This window comes from Podarcis gaigeae, assembly GCF_964106915.1.
Source record: "Podarcis gaigeae genome assembly, chromosome: 12".
NCBI classification, from domain to species: Eukaryota; Metazoa; Chordata; class Lepidosauria; order Squamata; family Lacertidae; genus Podarcis; species Podarcis gaigeae.
In genome coordinates this window covers 33,313,275-33,334,013 of record NC_139688.1, presented here as the reverse complement: position 1 = coordinate 33,334,013, position 20,739 = coordinate 33,313,275, and the positions used below count along the sequence as shown (strand labels likewise).

The following is a 20,739-nucleotide window of genomic DNA, read 5'->3' as shown; positions in this document are numbered from 1 at the left end:
TGCTTAGAGGAGACCCAATACAACAATAGAACTTAAAATATAGTTACCACTGAAGTCCCACTAGCTTTAATGGGTTTCTCCTAAGCATAACAAGTCTAGATCAGAGCTTTCTAAACTTTTCATGTTGGTGACACACTTTTTAGACATGCATCATTTTGCGACACAGTAATTCAGTTTTACTAGCAAAGTGGAGGTTAAACTAACGCCTTTCCAGCCCCAGGAGGAGCACTGAGCGCGCTCACGCAACACACCTACGCACTGCAGCCGACGCACTAACATGCCGCGACACAGTTTGGAAAGCTCTGGTCTAGATCCACCTCGTTTTAAAAGTAGCAGTAAGAACTAGGTGAGGCCTCGTTTTGAATTTTATCATCCTTTCCACTCTGTTCTGTTTGGCACTTGAAGGAGGGATTTAAAAGCACCAAAAGCATTTTGAAATTCTTTCTGTTACTGGGGAGTAACATGAACTCAGCTGGTACCTTTGCCAGAGACAGAGACCTGAGGGAGTATGCAACAGGTGGTGAGAGTGAGGGAGGTCTAGCAATGTTGGATCTTGTGTATGAAAGACGGTTGTCCATCCCAAGCAGTCCTGGGAACAAAGTTATACAATATACTTTCAAGTGTCTGTATTATCTTCTAGAACTAGGAATAAAGTATGGTGTGCTGTGGAAAAAATTACGTATTAGCTCTAGTCAGGTGATATTTTATTGTTGTATATTACGCTTTACAAGTTTGACTGAAGCTCATTGAAAGCACTATAAAATTATACCCCAACACGTAAGAAATTAACTGCATGACATAAAGCATAGATAACAAAGGGTGATGGGAGACAGACGGAAAGGGGGAAAGCCAAGACAGAATCTACAAAAATGGGTAGTCGAATACTGATTAAAACTAGGAAATAATTTGCTTGGAGGTGGGAGGGTAAGTGTGGGGTTGGTGGGGCAATAAGTCAGCAATTCATCACTTTTGAGAACAGTTTGGTGTAGATCAACAGTGTACCAACAATACACAGGTTTGTTACATATAGATGCAGCTAATGCAGAAAAACAAGTTGATATTACGTGTAACAGAATTAAACTAGGCTACAATAAAGCAGTACACCAGTTTGTACTGCAGCCTTGGCACTTAGTGGCGGGATCATATTTGGTTTAGCAGAAGTGATATGATACGCAGGTCTCAATTTTTTGTGGAGTTTAATGTTTTTTGTTTTTGTTTTGGTCTTTTTCTTTAAAAAAACAACCCTACATTATCCCTTTGAACCTTTCACATTTTACAGTACAGCTACTGATTGTCAACATTACTCTTGTAATAATAATAATAAGAAGAAGATACTGTTACAAAAAATATTACAGCAATTGTTTGGAAAGAAGGTAATAAGAAGCAATCAATGGCTACTAATCTAATGCATTTAGTGATGGCCAAAGCAAAGTTCAATGCTTAAAGGGCATTATAGCCCAAGCTTCATAGATATTATTGAAACATAGTATCAAACAGTATTTCCTTTTTAAAAGCAGCACTAGATCCTAAATTTGAAGGTCTACAAACTGCCTGGCCATCTTTTCTAGAAGGACAAATTTACATGATTTGTGTAAGCAAAATTTTACCATGACTCAGATTTAAGATGAAAACAACAACACCACTTTCAAGTGATTAAAATGAGTGGCCACCTCCCGCTATCCATACAACCTTACCCTTAAAACATTCCTTCTTGTTATATAAACGTATATATAAAAAAACTTAACTGAAACTTTTTTCTCATCAAAAATTTAAACACCACCCTGGAGGGAGTTGGTTTATTATTATTTTTCTTTTTTGAAGAGTCTACACTGTCATTTACATTATACATATGTATGCAATAGACATTTTAATAATATGGAATAACACTTTAAAATTAACTGTTTGTAAGATATTTTACAAAGACATCATTAAATGGTGCTTATTACATATTAACAGCATGTAAGGATATTCACTTGTTTGAACATGTACACATCCCTCCCTCCCTCCCCCATTTAAACTACTATGAAACACCAAACATTGGTGTATGCGGTTCTAAAAATCCTCAGATAAAAATCCAATACAATGTTTTCCATTTTTAAAAACAAAGCTTAAAATATCCTTTTTTTGTTACAAGGATCATCTCTCTCTAATTTTGAACTAAAATAAATTTTCAGTTTTTTCATCTCTTGAACAAAGACATTTAAAGTGAATTCACATACACATAGAAAGATAGCTTTTTCTTTTTAGAGTGCAATCATCAGGGATATTTAACATGAACAGACCCTCTCCCCACTGGAACGGTTGAAAAACAGCAGCCAATCAAAATTTGACCCTCAGTGTAGAAATTTTATTTTACAAAAGTAAACTTTAGTACTATTTGCTACTGAGACATTGCTTTCCCCTGGTTTTTAAAATTAACCTATCTCAATAACCACTTTAAATGGAAGTATTTGCATAGAGCAGCCTTGTACTTTTTTTTTAAGAGACCATTTGACAAGTGTTGTAACACAAGATAAGGCACATGTTTTCAGTATTTGAAATTCAGAGCTAATTCCGAGGAGACAATTTTCTACTAAAAAGTTTCTGTTTTTACCCTGTTCTACCTGAAGAATGCAGAAAAGCAACAAAACACAAAATCAAAAATCCCAGTCTTTTAACAAAGTAAAAACTCTGCACATATAGAATAATATCAAATTCTAAAGAAAAACAATATACATTTAATAGAGAAGGAATACACTGCTTATAAGTCTCTAGCTTTTTAAAAACAAACCAAAGTAATCACTAAATAGTCACAAAGTAAATATGATTTGTTCTTACAGTGAATCTCCTTTTTTCCTAACAAGCTCCTTTCTGAAATAAGGTAGCAAAGTTGTGAGGCACTTAAGGCTAACTGTAAAGGAGGAATGCAATGGATTTGGTTGTACAAAACCTAAAACTGTGTATCAAACCCTTGTATTAAACCGTCTACTAAAGTGCTAGAACCTGACATGTAAAGTAAAAGGATAAGCTGAAAAACTACTAAATAAAGTTAACTGAAGAAAAGACATAAAAAATTGAGTGCTTCACTTGCTCCTCTATTTAGAACATGGCTTTTCAAAAGGCCTAAAATAATCTAAGATTAACTATCTTATACCATTCCAAATAAGATTGTCGAAAGTGCCCATTTTATCTGCTAAACATAAAACCATTTGCCTTATCTTATGTTCTACAATGTGATGCAGTAATATTGCAATAGTGCATATTTTCACACTCACTGAAAATTACATGTGAACACTTTTAGGCCACGATTACAGCTCCAACTTCCACCTATGAATATTAGGTTTGGGATGACAAATCCTATATGCATGCGTTTTAAGTGCAACCACACATGATTTTCAATCTCTGCTCAATAATCCAGTCCTGATCTCTTTCTCTATATAACTTTGTTCTTGAACTACATAAAACCACTGGATGCCAAATCAGAGAAAGATCTGGATTCTGCTGGATGATGAAGAGGCTGAAGATGTGTTCCAGGCTGGGTGTTGACAACATCTAATTGCGGTGGATATGCATCATTCATATTTCCTCCATTAAAACTATTCTGGAACTAGAAAAAAAAGGCAAGGTCTTATTAAAGATAAATTGCTTTCTTAACACTGCTAATTTATATCCAGGTACAGAATAAATGATGCAGTACCCTAATTTCACTGCTTAAGCAGAAACTATTTGATCCCAGCTAAGCTAGTTGCACTCGGGTCCTTTGGGAGCCAATGTGAAAAGTTATTTCAATGAAAACTAAATGCAACTTATCCCAACACCTGTAAAATACATAACACAGAATCTTAACGGGACACATTTAACAGGTAGTGGAAAGGACAACTGTTTTCTTTCCCAGCTTCCTGAAATGGTTCTTGCCTAGCAGGAAAGATTGGTTTCTGCTGAATGAAGAGAAAAGATTTCATTTCCCCCATTTCTTCTTCTAGGTCTCTCCATATAATACAGGTGTGTGTGGTGTGTGTTTAAAAAACAACTTATGGTTTTTATCTTCCTAGCATAGTATCTACCTAATATCTGCTCAAGCAGGCCTGTTTCATCCCCCTCACCCTCCACCCCACCTCACCTAAAGAGGATACCCTCAACAGTCCATAGGTGCTGGATGCTGACAGAATGGGCAAGCTCATTGGAGGTTTCATAATTTGCTTTTTAAAAGCACAAACTAATATAATTCTGCATACTTTGGCAGTCTACCAAGTATGTGGAACATACCACCTAATTTTAGGGTATTCCATTTCCATGCCAAATTATTAGAAGTTATTATGGTGATGAATTTGCTCTTTAAAAATTCATAAAATTTATGAATTCGGAATCTTTTGATACATGTTTAGCTAAACAGCCTCAGAGTATTTTGCATTTGGTGGCAGCAGATATTCACTGCTATTTAGTGCACTCTGGACTTTGCTCTAATTTCACTCGCCCACCTACCCATGAAAACATTATTTCACAGGCAGCAAAGATCACATTTCAGTCTTTGAATCAAAGATCTAAATTTCACATTTTGTTTCAAATGCTTTAGTTTCAAGCTCTAACACAGGCAACATCAACAAAAGCAGAAGTAAAACATCTAGCCTAGTTTCCTAATATGCAACATCTTCTGATTGAAGAAGTGTTCTATCAAATATCAAGTATCAAATACAAATAACTACATTTCTAACACTAGAACTTAGATATGCAGTGTACAATCCTATACATGTCTATTCAGAAATAATCCCCAATGAGTTCAATGGGACTTATTCCCACATAAATGTGTACACGACTGCAGCCTAAAACATATACCACTACGAACTGCTGCAACCTCCTGAAACCTATTTAGACTTTTGGATACTGAGCCATTTGACTGAAATCTTTTTGTCAGTTGTAGAGAAAAATTACAACAAAATCCAGCACTTGGAAGATAAAGCATATTTTGTATCACTTGATCTGACCACAAGTAAATCTCAGCACCTTAACAGGTCAAAAATTTAATTTATATTTCTGTCAGTTAGAATATTTTGGAGCCTGTTTTCCGGCTACCCCTAACTTTAGATCTTTCTAGTTTATATAACGGAAGTTCCACTAGCTCTTTTCTGAATCATTCCTTTCACTGAACTCTTCTTCTTAAGAGTGTTTTCAAGTTCATTTCAGGCCAAAAGGAGATGCTCCAAAAAGCCTGAAGAGAATTCTTCTTAAAATGAGTATAAAGTGCATCAAAAAATTACACATCAGCACCCTCAGAAATGGCTATAAATCATAAAGAGAATCCAGTTCTATTAAATGCAACATTCTACAATGCAATTTTTGTTGAGACATGAATAATCACATGATCCAAATAATTACACCGAGAGGATGTATAATGATAAATACAGGCATTAACAAAAAGTCTCTTTGTGGGATGCACAGTGGATGCGTATGCAAAGGCTAGTGATGTTCTCTTAAAAAGTGGACTTGGATGGCCCCAGAGGAGGTTTTCTAAAAGATCAATAGCACCAGTAAGGCCAACCAAAGTGCAGCCAAGGGCTGTGCAAGCATACACTCCAAACTGCCAGAGCATGTTCTACCCCCAAGTCATTGACCTTTATAGCAAGAGATCTAAATCCTACAAGCACAAAGCTTTAATGAAGAGTTTCGTAGAATGCACAACCTATCATGTCATGGTTTGGGATTATATGCAAAAGTAGAGGAGAACCAAGCTTTAGCCTTATGTGCTTCTTTCCTCCTCTTGCGTGCTGGGGTTGTTTTATTTTTCAGAAATGCAGTGTTTCACAAAATTAACTGGTAACTTATTGAATTGATACAAGTCAAATCTAAAAGCAATGTTATCAACAATTTTTTCCAGGTGACTGCTCTTAGAAAAGCACATATTCTGATGCACACAAGCATTCTAAAACAAATGTTTCAGTGCCTTCCCCCCCTTTAATATCAAAATTTTATTTGAAACCCACGTTGAAGGTCTTGACTTTGAGCAGCAAACACCTGACAAAGATGTTATTTAATCCTGACAGTTCTAAGCCCCCCCCCATTTTTTCATCAACATGATGGGTGATTGTTCACTGGTGTCTGTGCATGAGCGGAATGGACTTTTGCTTGTGCAGCAAGACTTCTTCTGCCTCTCCTCCCATTTGCAGCCCCCTCCCAAATCTGCCTCAGAGGGTTAAGAGACATTCAAAGGGAGATGAGGGAGGTTCAGGGAACTCTGGGGGTGGGAAGGAAAGTAAAGTGAAAGTCCAGTCGGGAAAGAGAAAGTCCACTTACACTATACTGAATTTCACCAGGTATGAGGACGTCAGCCTTTTTGATTTCAATGGATCAAAAGAGAGATGATATTAGGGACACAGGTGGTGCTGTGGGTTAAACCACAGAGGCTAGGACTTGCTGATCAGAAGGTCGGCGGTTCGAATCCCCCAACGGGGTGAGCTCCCGTTGCTCAGTCCCTGCTCCTGCCAACCTAGCAGTTTGAAGCACGTCAAAGTGCAAGTGGATAAATAGGTACCGCTCCGACGGGAAGGTAAACAGCATTTCCATGCACTGCTCTGGTTCGCCAGAAGCGGCTTAGTCATGCTGGTCACATGACCTGGAAGCTGTATGCCGCCTCCCTCAGCCAATAAAGTGAGATGAGCGCCGCAACCCCAGAGTTGGCCACGACTGGACCTAATGGTCAGGGGTCCCTTTACCTTTTTACACAAATAAAGAAGCTTAAATTTGATAAGATTTCATATGTCATTATTTGTAAGCATCTATTGAATCTTGGAACTGTAAAAAATAATAATAGTTTGTTCAATTCATGTTTACTGAAATGAATAAGAGCAGTATGATTGCTGTTATATTTATTAAGGCAATGTGCAAATTTGGCATAATCTAGTTTAATAGCCAGGGATGGTCCCTGTAGCCTCATGCCATTCCTTATCCTGCAGTTTTCCCAACTATCCAACACTTCCTCTTGCCTAGGTACAAATTAGTTATGGCCCATGTAGTGAGGGAGTGGGAAGGAAACTTCTGGTTGTTGCTGTTGTTGTTATAGCTTATGGGAATTTCACATCCATGGCCATTACACTTGCAGTCCATAATGTTTATTACATGCCAAGTTTGTGTAAACAAGAATAATTCACTGTAGCTTCCGAACAGCACATGTTTTCAATGTGATTTTTAAAGATGAATATTTTTGCCGCAAGACATGGAGAGTATGGTCAGTGAAGTGGTCTTGGGGGAACTGTCACAAGGGACTTTATACACCAAAGGATGCTACATTTTAGAAATCGATCTAGATCCCAAGGCTGCAGTTGAAGAAGACATAAACTCTTTTTAAAAAATCCTAACAGGATGAATGTGAGTCCTTCTAGAAAACCTCTAGTTAGGAATTTGGATATATGCTCCAAGCTAAGCAAAGAGAATGGCAAACCAAACAAAGGGCTTGTGTGAAAGTTTCTTTACATTTGTTGCCTGACACATACTATATGGCACCTAAAAGTCTATTTTGGTTTTGAACATTATAGTTCTATAACACTTGTTGGGGACAATTGCCAACTAATGAAAACTACTGTGGATGAAGATTTAGCTGTGGGCTTTGTTATAGGGTCTCAGACTCAGAATTCAAACTTACTGGAGTAAAAAAAAAGAAAAAAGTTTCAATGCATACTAAAGTAAACCTTCAAGCTGGGTGAGTCAGAGAGCTACTGAATGAGTCAAATATAATAGCTTGAAGGCAGACCCAGCTGCATTTCAAACAATGATGGAAAAATGTCAACTATTACAGCTATGGAAGGATTACAGTTCTAGCCACGCAACACTGTACTAAAAGTTGAAAACATAGCTTTAAGCAGTGGTCAGCTTCTAATATCTTGTAGTGTTTTGATTTTTTTTTCATGCATCTACAGCAGTACTTCACCAGCGGAGGGTCTGGGGCCATCAGTGGGCCCATGTCTACTACTAGATGGGCATCCAGTGCTTGGACATACTGTAGCCCATTGGACTGACCAATGCAAGCGCAGCAGCATCTTCCAAGCAAGGCACATAGGAGCATGTGGTGGTGATTCTGAGAGCAAGGTTGTAGCATGCAAAGTAGGAGGGGAGGAAAGAAAGAAAGAAAGAAAGAGAGAGATGGAAAACAGATGATAGAGAGACTGAGTAGCAGTGTCAGAGAAAGAAGAGAGTCTGAGGGAGACGAAAAGGAAAAGTGCCTACAACTGCAATATATATATATATATAAATAAAATCAACAACATCAGGGAACAGAGAAGAAGGGAGTGGAAGTTGTTATAAGAGAAGGGAATATAAAAAGAGAAGAGATGTGAAGGAAGTCAGCAGATTGGTTTTTCGGGGTAGGGATAAGGTTATTTCATGGTTTGAGGTGACAAATGCAGTGCAAAAGGAGAAGGCAAGAATAAATGACAGGAATGACTTTTGAGACACATAGAGTGGGAGAGAAAATATAAAACCAAACTCTCCACAAGGAGCCCCTGGTTTAGCAAATTCTACCTAAAATGGGGATGCTGAGTCTCGACACCTCCAGAGCCAATGCCTATATTTAGGTTGAGAAAGGCTGAATGATGGACCTCCTTGCCACAAGGAAATTTATGTGGCAAAAAATTTAGCAATTTTCAAAGAGAAAGTAGGTGTCAATAGAAAATACTAGTAACTGCCAGCTAGTTATGCCAAGCTCTACCTCAGTCTACTATCATTTTGTGATTGATACTGCCTTTGGCTCTGTCATTTTCTGGCTCTCATGAATTTTCAGCCCTCTCAAGTAAAATCTGGGAGTAGAAAGTTTGAGAAATCCTGGTCTGCAGCAGCAAGTAATCGTTAAGATATATCAACGGGGTTTCGTTTCCTGTGTGTTGTATACAAATTTAACAGAACTGAGGCTAAAATCGTTTAAAGATCAGAAAGTCCAATTTTTGTCCCAAGGCAAGATCCTCTTACAGATCAGCCCATATGAGAGTTTGCCAAGAGAAGCTACCAGCTGGGGTTGGAAGAGTCATCACTAGACCTGACCTACACCAAATAACCATCATCAGCCACATCAATTTTCTTCTGTCCTAAGGAGATATTATAAATGTGTTCTATCCCACAAACTTCTGAATGCCAGCCAAAATTTATTCACAAATAATGTGAAGCCATTAAACATAATATTGTCCTTCTACACTTATTTCGGTTCTTAAATAATTGTTCCTTATGACTCCAAAAATAATCTGAAAGCATTTGATGCTGACCATGTTAGCACACTCAAATTATGTAGATATTGTTTAAATCTATTTCTTTCCCATGCAAAAGTGCATTAATCACTACTTTAAATATCTTAAATTACCTAAAGAATTGTAGCAAAATTAAGTTTCCTGACCTAATGAAGCAAATAATTCACCATTTGACATAACTGATCCTTTTTTCTTCATAGTTACAGTTTAAATAATTGCTAAGCAATAATGAGCCAGCAGAAGAAAAGGATTCTATTGGAGGGGTACCAGAAAATTTATGCTACTCAGCTAAGTCCTTAGGTCTCTTTAGGATGGCCCACTGAATAAAACTCCATGCACAAATTAAGATGCAAACCAATCAGATGGTAACAGTTCATTTGTACAATGAATTTGTATATTTAAAATTGTTAGCTAGAGAGCAACTCTCAGAACACTGACATAGCAAGTTTCCAAGTTAAAAAAAAGCCAAACAAATAATTTCAGAAATGCCATACCTTGCTTAGCAATGCTTGCTGTCCAGATACCACAGGATTATACTGCATTTGTTCTGTGCTGCTTGGTTGAGTTTCAGATACACACTGATACATTGACACAGCACCTGCATAGCACGTCTGTGGAGTTACTATAACTTGCTGAGAGTTTACTCCGCAAGGCTGGCTTTCTGGAACCTGCTGCAAACAACTGAGAAAATCCTCCAGACCAGAAGACCCAGAATAGGATGATCTGTCAAAGCTTCCTACTGGGAAGTCTATCTGTGTAAAATCTGAAAGCTGTGACACCATGCTGGTTGGCTGCTTGTAGGGAATGAACTCCTGCCTACATGCGTATGTTGCTGTGTTGACTTCAGATTTGTAAGGGAACTCCTGAGTTACTTCCTGCATGCCAGAAAAGGCATACGGCTGTGTCTGTTGCTGTGAAGGGTTAAGGGGCATGCTGCTGACAGAGTTCCAGTTTGCGAGCATCCCATTGACCTGCATGTGCTTCATCTTCTGACACAGCTGCTGCTGCTGCTCCACCCCTGGTTGCTTCTGCTGCTGCTCCAGTTGCTGCTGCATTAAACAAGTAGAGTTCTGAACCATGGGCTGCTGTTGCTGCTGGCAACCCGAATACAAGAGGTCAGACTTGTTTAAAGACTCCTGGACATAGGTCAAGATTTCATCAGTTATATCTATGTCTCTAATATCATCTGCCCCAGAAAGTTCGTTTTTAAAAAACTCTTCATCCTGCTGAAAACATTTTATATCTTCAAAGTCAACACCTAGAGTTTTCATGATGTTGTACAGTTCACTGTTTTTGTTATCCTGAAAAAGTCCCACACTGTCTTCAGGAAGCATCAAGTTGCTTTCCTGGGGGCACTCAGTCTGCTCCTGTTTCAGGATGCTGTTATTCCTCACTGGTAAAACATTATCCTGCCAATCGCAGGCCATCATGCTACCAAGTTCATCCCAGGTGTCCGTAAAAAGGTTCCTCTCAAAGGAAATTTTATTTGGAGCAGGTGGGCAGAGATACACAGATTCATCTTGCTGCAACATTGCACCCAGAAGTGAATTGGGATCAACAGATTCTTTGCGCAGTGTAGCCTTAGAAGAAGCTCCTTTCCCAATACTGCTTTTAACCTTTGCCTGAGAAGAATCCATTAAGCCAGGCGGCTGAAACATCACTTCATAGAGTACAGCCTCACCTGTCGCGAACACGAAGGGCAGCTTCATGTTCCGCTTGCGTAAATGCTCTGCCCCTTCTTCATCTCTGAATTGCAAAAGAACAAGAAAAGCAAGTTAATAGCAGTAACTGTAAGAAAGAAAGGAAAACCATACAGTCATATGGGTTACAGACACGTCAAGTTACCTTTTTTGGGGTTATGGACCGCTGAAACCCGGAAGTACCGGAACGGGTTACTTCCTGGTTTCGGCAGTTGCGCATGTGCAGAAACGCTAAATTGCGTTTTGCACATGCGCAGAAGCACCGAATTACAACCCGTGTGTGCGCAGGTTGCGAATGCTGTGGGTTGTGAACGTGCATCCCACATGGATCACGTTCGCAACCCAAGCATCCACTGTATTTTACTTTAGTGCTACAACAGACTCTCCCAGTACCTGAACAGATACAGAAAGCAATTATAACTGGGGGAAAGGCACAGCACTAAAACTGTGCACCTATATAAGAAGTAGACACTAATGGTAGGCTGGGAGACAAGAAACATAATTTACATATTGACCTAGATCCAAAGGACCACATGACAGCTTCCTTATCCCTACAGGAAGTTTGAACATGTTTTTGAAAGACACCCCTAGCTTCTGCCAATTCCACATGGCAAAATGTTTTTGAAAGCACAGGGAAGGGTGGGGAGAGATGACTGGACACTCTGCATCCTAGTCATTAAGTTCAATTTTTATATCGAAACTATTTGCTAATGGAGACTAGAAATTCTATCAATCCTGTATCTATAAACAACATTCAATAATATGATGAATATTCTGCATAGTGTTAATAATCAAGAACAACAACTAAAAGGACACACAAGTATTTTAAATGATTTTGTCATTCACAGAAACATGTTACAGAATATTTACTTTTCTGTATTTAGGCGAAGATCAAAAAAACTGAAGATAGTTCTATGCACCTCAGGGGGCATCGAACCTTTCTGATTAATAACAGTTCCCCTTGCTGTATGGGAAATAGCTTTTTCAAACTGAGTAGAGTTAAAAGCAGCTTGTGATACTGTAGTTATTCTTCAGAGACAATAAAAGCAAATAATTTCACACTGGGCTAATGCAAGCCTCTAGCATGTACTTGTTTTGGGTTTCAGTCTATAAGATTATTAACCCACTGTATCCCATTTTGAAGGTTACTAGTAACTCATACAGCAACACCACAACAATTAAAAAAGTTTAATATAATTGTTTTAAATACATATTGCCCTGTAAAAAGGGCCAAACTACCTACAGAGAAAAGAAGAACAAAACAACATTAAGCAAGTCCCTAAACCAAGCAAGGCATTGTTTCAGATCCCAGGTAAAGGAAGCGCTGATTAACTGTGGTTAAGGGGGAAGCAGGCATTGTCAAGATTCTCATAACTAACCACAGAACCAGCATTTTGCCTGCACTTGCTCCATAAGGAGATAATGCTTTTAGTGGGAGGATAGGAAGTACAGGGCTAGAATTCTCCCCATAGGACAAACTTTTTTTTTGGTTATATATCTCTGTTTTGAATAAGATATCCTTAGATCATCCCAACTGCAGTGTCTCTATAAGGCAGTGGCTACTTACGTAAGAGGTCTCTGTGTAGCGATAATATAATCTGGTCTCCCATTTTTGTAAACCAGGCGTGCGTTTGCTTGAACCCAGGCCCATCGATTTTCTTTGGTAAGAAGTCGAAACACAGTCATACCACTCTCTCCTGTCTTCATCACTAAAAAAATTGAGCAGGAAAAAAGAGAGAAGTATCTTTAATGATGCCCAATAAAAAGTTTGGCATTCCTATTTACATAGAACTTACAAACTAATCAAATCAAAACTACCGGTACTTAAAAGGTTAAGTCCAGCTAATTTTCAGGATCAAATGCATATCTATTTAAATGGGCCTTTGGTTATGACTGACTCATGTCCCATTGATTTCAGTGGTTTACTCTAGATATGACGAAGTTTGAATCCAACCTACTGTTCTGTATTCTATTCTCAACAACACAATGACTGCATTTGCATGCCAGGCTAAAACATGGTTTGCTGAGAATGCACAAGCATAATTAAGTCTCAGGATTGTGTGCTGGACATAGAACTTCTCTTGTATAGCTGGAATAACTTTTGAAACTTTTCGTTCTGCTTCTAGCAAATCACATTTCCCTGCACTGTACGGTCGTGAAATTGTGGTAAATACAAACTGTGGTTAGTTTAAACAATTTGGCTTCAGAAAACCGTGTTTTGAATTTGGCTTGGTTAAATTCCGGTTAACTAAATCTGTCAAAAAAAGCTTCCAAAATTATCTTCCGAGCTGTATAGGAGAAGTAAAAGAAAGTATGCAAGCCCAAGTTCATTGCAAATTGTACATAACACGCTAAACCATGGGTCGGTATTATGTACAAATATGGCCAATATTTCATAGCTAAACTGCTATATAGCTAAACTGCTATATAGGACAAAGAAAGAGTACACCCCTTCAGCAGAAGCTATAGAGATGGTCAAAATTTGTGACAAAGGGATACAAATACATCAAGGTCAGAAAACGTTCTAAATTTAGACTTTGACTACTTTGAAGAGATTTTTTCCATCTGCCTGAGAAAACTGCTGAACTGGCAGCAAGAGAGGCAGAGAAGAGGAAGTGCAAAGAGCAGGATGTGACAGGAACATGGAGAATGAAGCTAAAGGAATCCACATGGGAAAATTAAACACTGCTTCTTCCAACGTAAGCTCACATGTTTGGTCGAAGGACATGTCTAGAAAAAAGCCCTTATTAGAAAAACAATAAGGTTAATTTTGGATACATTTCTGAATTTATTTTGGCACACTTTGTTCTGCTTCATGGCTCAGGAGAGGAGGGCACTCACTTCGGACATGATTCTCAGCACAATAAAGCATATCAGCTGCATGGATAAACTGGTATCCTGTTCCTCTCATGCAGAGTTCTGCTTCAGTATAACCCAGCACAATTCGGCCTCTGCAAAAGATATTTAAAACATTTTAAACATATTAGGCAATCCTTTCACAGCTCAAGAGCTTGAAGAAAAATAAATAAAACAAAACCCAAAATAAAATCAGAATTTCCCACTGAAAATCTGAACAAGCAGAAAATGACTCGGCAATTCGCAACAGCTAAATGTTGCCCAAAATAACAACAACAACAACAACAACAAGTACAGTAGGCCAGTATCACTGATCAGTGGATCCTTTTTTAAAATTGTTTTTATTTTTTATCCATGTCATTTTAAATTGTTATTGATTTTAATGTTGTATTTTTTTAGTTTTAGATTTTATGATTTATGTGGAAATTGTTTTCCGTTTTGTTGTGTACCTTCTGATGTGCTCTGTTTATTGTTTATGACTTTTGTTATGTTGGTAATAATGTAAATCTTGTCATGCTGTAAGCCGCCTTGAGCACTGTTTTAACTATGGAAAGGCGGCATACAAATAAAAAACGATGATGATGATGATAGAAGAAAAGTGTCCCATATCTTGCTTCCTGAAAATGTGGCTTAAATTCATTATTGACCAGTAATTCTCTGAAATATGTACATTTTGGTCATTAAAGATGAAGAAGATCATGAATGAAGATGTACTTATTTAGAGGGGGTAATTAATTGAACTTCAATGGAAAGGGTGTAAGGACTAAGGATGCAGAACAATTGCCACCGGGGCTACATAGACTTATATATTACAACTTTAACCTGTACTTCTGAATTTCAGCTATGGTGTATAATTATTCTCAGATAACCTTGCACTTACTTTGCATCACATCCTATAGGTGTGAAGTCTAGCTTATGCTTAGTTCTGAAGATGAAGTTTTTGGTACGTATTTCAAGAATGGATGGAGGCTGAAGTGGAGTAGCCACTGCAAACAAAGCCAGTTGGGGGGATATAGAAGCGCCATCCTTTCCTTTCTTGTTCTGTCCGTGGAGAAACTTTAGTCTCCCTTGAAAATTCATGGCCTTTAAAAGAAGAAAACGGGTTATAACCTCATGCCACATTTTTAGATACAATTTCATTTTTGTTAGATATAGCTGTGATAAGCTATGCCACTGTATATTTTAAACATCATCCAAAAGAGCAAGTTTACCCAATTTTACTATGGGACGACCAATCATGTGAAAGGATAATGAATCTTAAATTAAGAGATTTGCTGAACAGCCATTGCATCATGCACTATTGAGAGTGAATCCCTTTACTGTTATTTCACAAGTAATTACTTTTATGCAAATATGCAGATTACTTTTTTATATTGTTTAAACAATTCTTTTGAAAGTACAGTCATACCTCGGGATACGAATGAGGTGGGTTGCGTGTTTATCGGGTTGTGGACCGCGCCAAACCTGGAAGTACCGGAACGGGTTACTTTCGGGTTTCGGCACTTGCGCATGCGCAGGAACACAAACCGACTTCACTGGTACTGTTAGCTAGGGATGATGGGAGTTGTAGTCCCAAAACAGCTGGAGGGCAAAGTTTGTCTATGCCTGGCTTAAGGCTATGCACTTGCTAGCTCCGATTCAAGGTCAATATAGTCCTACTCAGGCATACAGGATTCAGAAGTGGAATAGCTATGATAGCTTTTTGTTTCTTTTAAAAATCGAGTGAAAAATCTGAAATCATAGTATCCTGTTAGGTGTGAACCAGACATTAATGCAACTCTGTACTCACCAAGAACCCAGATGAATTATCCAAGAGACAGCGTAATCTACAGATGAAGTTTCGTTCCATAAAAGAGGAATTCTCTGGAGGTAGCTGCTCTGGGTTATAATATGTTGCTGACTGTGAAAAGCCATTATCACCTATATGAAAAGATCATTTAAGACTTCCTTTTAGACAAACATTTGTTCATATGATAATGGCAACTCCCTTTGTAACCAAGGTTTCAAATACTATTCTAAACAAGAATGACAGTGGGAGGTATCGCTAAGGCATAACACACTTTATAAATATCTGCCATTTGGAAAACCTCTAGATGTGTGATGCATGTCCCATTAGTATCAGTCCCCGTTACAGATAAGCACCTTTGCAGGTAGTAGGAGAGAATGCAGTGTGAAATTTACTCCCCAATACCTATAAACATAAACATTTCTTCATAGATATGTCTCGTAAAGACAGACACAAATTATTTGCTAGTGCTACTACCAGATACTAACCTTGCATTATCTGTCCAGAATCTGTAGAATGTACGGGGTTCAGAGCCCAGTGAAGCTGGCGCTGGAATTCTGGTCTGTCTTCCGTGTGAATTAGTTCAAATACACTCTGGTGTATAATATCAGACTATATTCAAGAGACAATGATAGCAAAGAAAATGCTAAGTAATATTGCTGTGCTTTATTGCTACAAAGATTACAGTTCATCACATTTTAAGTAAGACAGTCCATTACAGTTAATGGACTCCTATAGAATTAATCCAGCAAAAACCAGTTTTTTAAATCCTTCATAATTGTTTATTAAAACTATTTGTACAATTGGGAGCAAAACAAAGACCACAATATCCTTGCAATACATCCAAAAGGTGCTAAGTATATAAGCGTATCTTGAACAGGGTTGAAACTGGTCTGCTTATTTCAAATCTAACTAGAGTATACATTCAACTGATGCAGTGCCAGCTAAAGTTCCAACAACTGGATATAGGTTAGGTAGTGCTTAATTCGGAATCAAGATAATAAAATATATTACCTTTTTTTTTTTAAGGGACTAGTCTACTAATCAAAGTCACATTTATGCTGTGGACTTAAAATCAACTTTAAATCTCATAGTAAGAACATTATTTTTTGAGGGTGCTGATGATTGTTTGGAGTTCTTAATCCTTTCACAGGAGCTACACAAATTATTTACTTATTTTCATATTTTGTGCAACACTTGGTGACCCCTCTCCTTCTGACCTTCCTGTGTTTCACACATGTGCTTGGAATTGTTCTTGAGGCCTTTGCACCAAAAGTGAGAAGGTGGAGGGCTGGTGCAAAACACCCTTGTGCTACCTACATACATTCACATGGAAACCTCAAGAGAGCTATTGATAGCAACAAGTGACAGAGCCCAACTCTCCATATAATCTCCCCCAGTGTCTTCATGGAGCAGTTAAATTATATGAGACAGAAGGCTGGAAGTTTGAAACAGAGGTAGTTCTTAAAATAGGCCATAGTTTCTTTATAAGAGGTTTCTCTACAGCTTGCATCTACCATTGTTACCCAGGGAGGTACCATTTCTGGGATTCCTCTAGAAGCCACCATGACAAATAAATTTGCCTTTTGATACACGAAGTAGACCTAAAACTTTGAAAGTACTCCTTTTTGAAAGAGGGAAAAGTGCTTACCTGCTGAAAACCCAAGTAATCCTGGATTGTAGAAGAAACATAAAAAATGAGTGCATCTGACGTGACCACCAGCACAAAGCCGTTTAATGCCTGAAGATAAAACAGCAACAAGTTTAATTTGAAAAATACATTGATACTGCATGTTGAAAAAGAGGATTTAAAAATGTAATTTAATATATATTACAAGAAGCACAGGAAAAAAAGTTAATATAGCCACACTTATTATTCTGGTCAATACCAAAAAGCAAATCAGCAGCAGAAAACCATGTTAAAGAATAAGTTTTCGATTTTCAAAGCATTTACATAAAATCTACAATAACCCCCAAGAGTGAGATTGCTAGTACATTAGGCATGCAATACTAATGTCCAAGGGTTTTATGATGTGAAAATTAAATCCAAAGTTAAATCGAAGACACTTGTGTAATAATGTTAATGTTCAATGATCATTTCATAGGAATGTTACCTTAGAAATTGCATCTAGGAAAATGTGGTCCATCATCTAATCTAACATCTACTATGTCTCTTGGGAAGAGGATTAAACCCATCTGGCTGGCTGTTTTGCCTGGCTTTGGGCAGCTCTAGATACCGTCACCCAATTTGTCACGACTGTCCCATGAAAAAGGAGTTGGTTTTTGTCTACGTTTGGGTGCCAGCTGCCAGCAACACTGAAGGAATCGTGCACCAAGGCTGTAGCCCTGCTAGCTACTGGGTCTGCTTCATTAGTTTATTTCTTGCACGGAATGCATTGTCAAAGCAACAACCAGCAGGAGACAACTCTCCTGATCTCTGCAGTGCATTCAGGAGAAAGTGGAAAGGAGATGCAGTCCCTCCTTCCCCTGGCCTGCTAATTAAACATTAAAGGTAAAGGTAAAGGTACCCCTGCCCGTACGGGCCAGTCTTCACAGACTCTAGGGTTGTGCGCTCATCTCACTCTATAGGCCGAGAGCCAGTGCTGTCCGCAGACACTTCCGGGTCACGTGGCCAGCATGACAAGCTGCATCTGGCGAGCCAGCGCAGCACACGGAACGCCGTTTACCTTCCCGCTGGTAAGTGGTCCCTGTTTATCTACTTGCACCCGGGAATGCTTTCGAACTGCTAGGTTGGCAGGCGCTGGGACCGAACGGCGGGAGTGCACCCCGCCGCAGGGATTCGAACCACCGACCATGTGATCGGCAAGTCCTAGGCGCTGAGGTTTTACCCACAGCGCCACCCGCATCCCTCATTAAACATTAGCCCCACCCTAAAATGGATTCAGGACCAAATCTGGTCAGGTGTTCCCCAGGGCAGATCAGGGCTCTGTGTCAGGGGGTGGGGGCTGAGTAGAGCCCTCAAAACTAACAACTTATACTATTCATTTAAAAATCTCAATCTGTTTAGTTTCTTAGATTCCCAGGCAACACTGGGCACTTCCAGGTAGTGTTACTATAAAGCATCAAAGGATTCTGCACACATTTACAGATTAAGATACACCTATGATGTTATATGCTTAATGCTTTAATTATGGGATTTTGAAAATACATATGCGGTCCAAAGCTGAGGACCTAAAAACCTGTAATTCAGATCCCAACTTACTAGTTGGATTTAAGCCCGAAATACTAACATCTACTCTGGACAGTGTTTTAAAGAAGCTAGGAAATTAAATTATGCAAATAAGTAAAATGAGCAACATAGTGTGTATTTAACAACTTGCTTGGTTGTCATAGGTGACAAGGAAATCCGTACAGGCCAGTGAGTGGGCTGGCAGAAGATGGACAAATTTCTCCTAGCCTGTCAGTTTAGTATTTGTGCTAAAGGTTGAGGAAAGAAAGTCTTTTCCATTGTGACCCGGACATAAATGCACTAGACTGGTGGAAGAGGAGTGGGCCATTCCATCCCTCCTTTGCCAGTTAAAGCCAATAATTTTATTAGCCTGTATTTCCATGAAGAAGGTTCTCCCTGTTCTGTAGCCAAAACTGAAATGTAGGCCATTATCTGACTAGTGCATTATTTTTTTAGTAGCCTAGTAACTTTTGTAGGCTTACTTACAAGGCTTAGCTAGTAAACAATGATTTTCTGGCTCAACCCATTATACATAGTAAGGCATTATGTTCTAGATCTTAGAAAAAGATTAAAGAAAAGCCTAAAGTGGTAAGTGGAATAGATGCAAAGTTTTTGCTTATGCTTCTATCGATGAATGAAGCAAATTAAACCCATGTTCCAATATTATTTCCCACAGAAATTCTTTCAACATAACCACAAGTACCTGTAGTAAAAGTTCTCCTTCCAGCATGGTCTCTCTAGGTTTTATAGTTCTGCTGCTTTCTTGAATGCCATTTCTGTCAGACTTTGCAGAACTGGATGATTTTAGTGCAACTGCAGAAAAAGAAATAAAAATGTAACATTTCTGTGAACAAATTATCACTTGAGTTCATTAACACGAAATACCAAAAAGTACTGTTTCTAAAACTACATATTCTGGAAACGCTTATTTAAGAGGGAAAACTACAAAAATAACAGAGTAAGTTTAATTCTAATGCTGCAACATTTATAGGATTAAGCTTTCTCACAAAGGAATTGATTCTTGTATTTGCTCCAATTCTTACTGCTACAAATTCTCATGTAGTTTTGTCTTTGTAAAATAGGATAACACAGCATGTCATATATATATATATATACACTCTGCAATTATATGAAGAAGCTAGTTCAACATTTTGCATTATTAATTTTATATTTAACAGGGAAAATGAAGTGAACTGTTTTTCATTTTAGGGTTCCATAATTTTGAAGATATACGAAACCGCTTTGGCAATAATTAAGTTATAAATGAAAGGAAGAGTGAAGCTAGTAAGAACACTGATTGGAGAATATTGATCAAAAGCTCAAGAAGCTGTGACTACATAGCAGAATTTCACTGAATGGCTGGGACTGGGGGTGTGGAGACAAGGAAGCACGCGTGCTACCAATATGTTCACTGCATTTTGAGGGCAAACTGCCATGAAACACATGAAGTTGCTGTTAGAAACACACACCACACACACATTCTGGCTGCCTGGAACTAGTATTGTGGTTTTCTGCTCTGTGACCTGATTTTTTCCTGCCTAGGAAGCTACAATTTTCAAGAATTATGTATATTTGATTTTTATTTGACTCCTATTTGCATTTTTGGCAATACATAAATTAAGACCATCTTAAAAAGAAATCCGTAGGCAGCTCCAGTCTTGGTTTAAGCACATGCTTTTTTAATACAGAAGGGTCAGTTCTCTAGTTTTTGTCACTAGGTCATGTTGTTTTGGTGCAGTGTGTTCTCTTGTTCTCCGCCCAGAATGAAGCCTCAAATGCAGGTTTGCAGAACAATAAATCTATTCTCTTCAAGCCAAGCTCCATAGAAGGAAGGTGACATGGAGGTGTGGGGTGGGGAGGAAGATCAGAAAGAAAAGAAAATAAGACATATCAGCTTCCTTGAGGAAGGCCCCAAACAATACACTATGCAAAGTTTCGAAGTCATGGGACTCCACTTAGTGTGTAGTCTGAGTCTCCGGCTCTGGCTTCCTAGAGACCAAAATG

The 20,739-nt window shown here is 38.4% G+C and overlaps 1 protein-coding gene across 1 annotated transcript in view; it reads right to left on the bottom strand.

The window, feature by feature from the left end:
• Positions 1 to 687: 687 nt before the first annotated feature.
• AHR (aryl hydrocarbon receptor) overlaps positions 688 to 20,739 on the bottom strand; it is a 45,965-nt gene continuing 25,913 nt past the window's right edge. The window contains exons 3-11 of the mRNA XM_083705268.1: positions 19,439 to 19,548; positions 17,197 to 17,286; positions 16,034 to 16,157; positions 15,549 to 15,679; positions 14,640 to 14,842; positions 13,745 to 13,854; positions 12,471 to 12,612; positions 9,698 to 10,949; positions 688 to 3,586 (exon numbers count right to left, since the gene is read on the bottom strand). Coding sequence (XP_083561394.1) covers positions 3,434 to 3,586; positions 9,698 to 10,949; positions 12,471 to 12,612; positions 13,745 to 13,854; positions 14,640 to 14,842; positions 15,549 to 15,679; positions 16,034 to 16,157; positions 17,197 to 17,286; positions 19,439 to 19,548 — 2,315 coding nt within the window. The 3' untranslated portion in view covers positions 688 to 3,433. The remainder of the gene's footprint in view (positions 3,587 to 9,697; positions 10,950 to 12,470; positions 12,613 to 13,744; positions 13,855 to 14,639; positions 14,843 to 15,548; positions 15,680 to 16,033; positions 16,158 to 17,196; positions 17,287 to 19,438; positions 19,549 to 20,739) is intronic.